This window comes from Mus caroli, chromosome 18, assembly GCF_900094665.2.
Source record: "Mus caroli chromosome 18, CAROLI_EIJ_v1.1, whole genome shotgun sequence".
NCBI lineage: Eukaryota > Metazoa > Chordata > Mammalia > Rodentia > Muridae > Mus > Mus caroli.
In genome coordinates, this window is record NC_034587.1 from 47,375,473 (window position 1) to 47,377,270 (window position 1,798).

At 40.9% G+C, this 1,798-nt stretch overlaps 1 protein-coding gene across 1 annotated transcript; it reads right to left on the reverse strand.

Annotated features, from left to right (window-relative positions):
- Positions 1–499: 499 nt before the first annotated feature.
- Pudp (pseudouridine 5'-phosphatase) lies at positions 500–1,410 on the reverse strand. Its single transcript, XM_021150978.1, has one exon. It carries the CDS (start codon positions 1,347–1,349, stop codon positions 645–647), a length of 705 nt encoding a protein of 234 aa, XP_021006637.1. The 5' UTR covers positions 1,350–1,410; the 3' UTR covers positions 500–644.
- Between the last annotated feature and the right edge of the window lie 388 nt (positions 1,411–1,798).

Below are 1,798 nucleotides of genomic sequence, written 5' to 3' on the forward strand. Positions count from 1 at the left end.
CATAACAAGGCTTTACTCTCAAGCTAATGAGCAGAGAGAATGAGCATCCCACTCATCTCTTAGCACTGCACTGTTTACGTCAACTATAAAAGACTAGAAGCATTACATACTACACATATATATATATGCACATATATTTATTCACATAAAGACATATTCACATATGAATGTGCAGTTTATTCATATATAAATATGTAGTTTATATTTTCCAACTATCAATGTTCAGAAGGACTAAATGAAAAAGAAGAAAACAAGATTTTTGATTTGGGAAAATTATATACTTTACATATATGCATATATCCATAAACACACACATGATACACATGCATAACCACACAGTGGTCATATTCACGTGTATTTAAACATACATGTACACTCCCTTTATTGTATCCCAAGTCAGCTTTACTTTAGATAGTAACTGCAGATGGTCAGTCTAAGCTCTGGTTTTCTTTCTACTGTCAAATGTAGAGCAAATCACAGAGGAGGCTGAATACATAAAGGAACCCATGACTTTATAACCTACAGTGACAAGAAAGGTTACAAGTTGGATGCTGTTGATTTCCTAATGTTTCCACTCAGCAACATGGGTCCTGAGCAAACGTTGGGTTACATGAGGCCCACAGCAGCACCGTCACCCTTCACCCTTATTCCCTAAAGGCAGGTAGACCAAACAGTTCAGGCTTGAAGTCGAGGAGGGAACTCAGCACCAGGGTGGCTTTTCGTGTTAGGTCTGCGCTCAGGTTTTCATGAGGTACCATGACGACCTGCATCCCACAGGTTATGGCTGCCTCCACTCCATTTGGAGAATCTTCAAAGACGAGGCAGTCTTTTGGATCAGGGGGAGGAGAGAACCTCTTGGCACAGGTTAGAAATATGTCCATGCCTGGCTTGCCATTCTTTACTTCAGGATCATCCCCCAGAACGATGTGGTGAAATAGACCAAAGAATCCTGTGTGTCTACTGGTCTTTGTTTGGAAGGTAACGGTCTCGGAGCTGGTGGCCAGGGCAAAGGGTAAGCGGTGTTTCTTCAGGTGGTGGATCAATTCCTCAGCTCCCGGCATGAATCCAGCTGTGTGCAACACCATCTGCAGCTTCTCCTGACTTTCTTTCAATAGTTCTTCTTTGGATATGGGTAAATTGAGGAACTCTACTATGGTCTGTGCGGTTTCTAGAGCCTTCTTCCCCATGACCAGGGACTTAACATCCCAGTTGTATTTCTTCCCATAGCGATTGCATATTTCTTCAAACACATCAGTATATAAATCTTCAGTATTCAGAAGAAGTCCGTCCAGGTCAAATATCAGGTGTGTAACTGGTCGAAATTGGGGCACAGGAACTGCTGCCGCCATAATAGTAGTGGTGGAGTGACAGGGTCAAAAGAGGAGCGCATGCCCAGATGCTTGTCCTACACATGCGTGTTCTGGGCCTCTGTGACATATTTTGTATGGCACGCTGACGGTTCAAGAAGATAAGACTTCGGAGTCCTGAGCTCAACAAAATCAGCAGGTAGGTAAACACTGAACAAGAAACAAGAAAGCAAACAATAATATACAGAATAAAGCTGAAACCATAATGTTTTATTTATGAAATACAAACCTTGGTCTTGTCTGTAATGGATTTAGGTGGGTGGTAGAAATGAATCCTTCTAGAATGAATGAGGAAGCAGATGTGGAAATGGAAAGAGAATGGACTGAAAACAAAACAAAACAAAACAAACCCCAAACGAGTCCTACAATCCCATTCACAAAGTAAAACAATGTTGCAAGACTATAAATTTTTTAAAAATTAAAATATAATA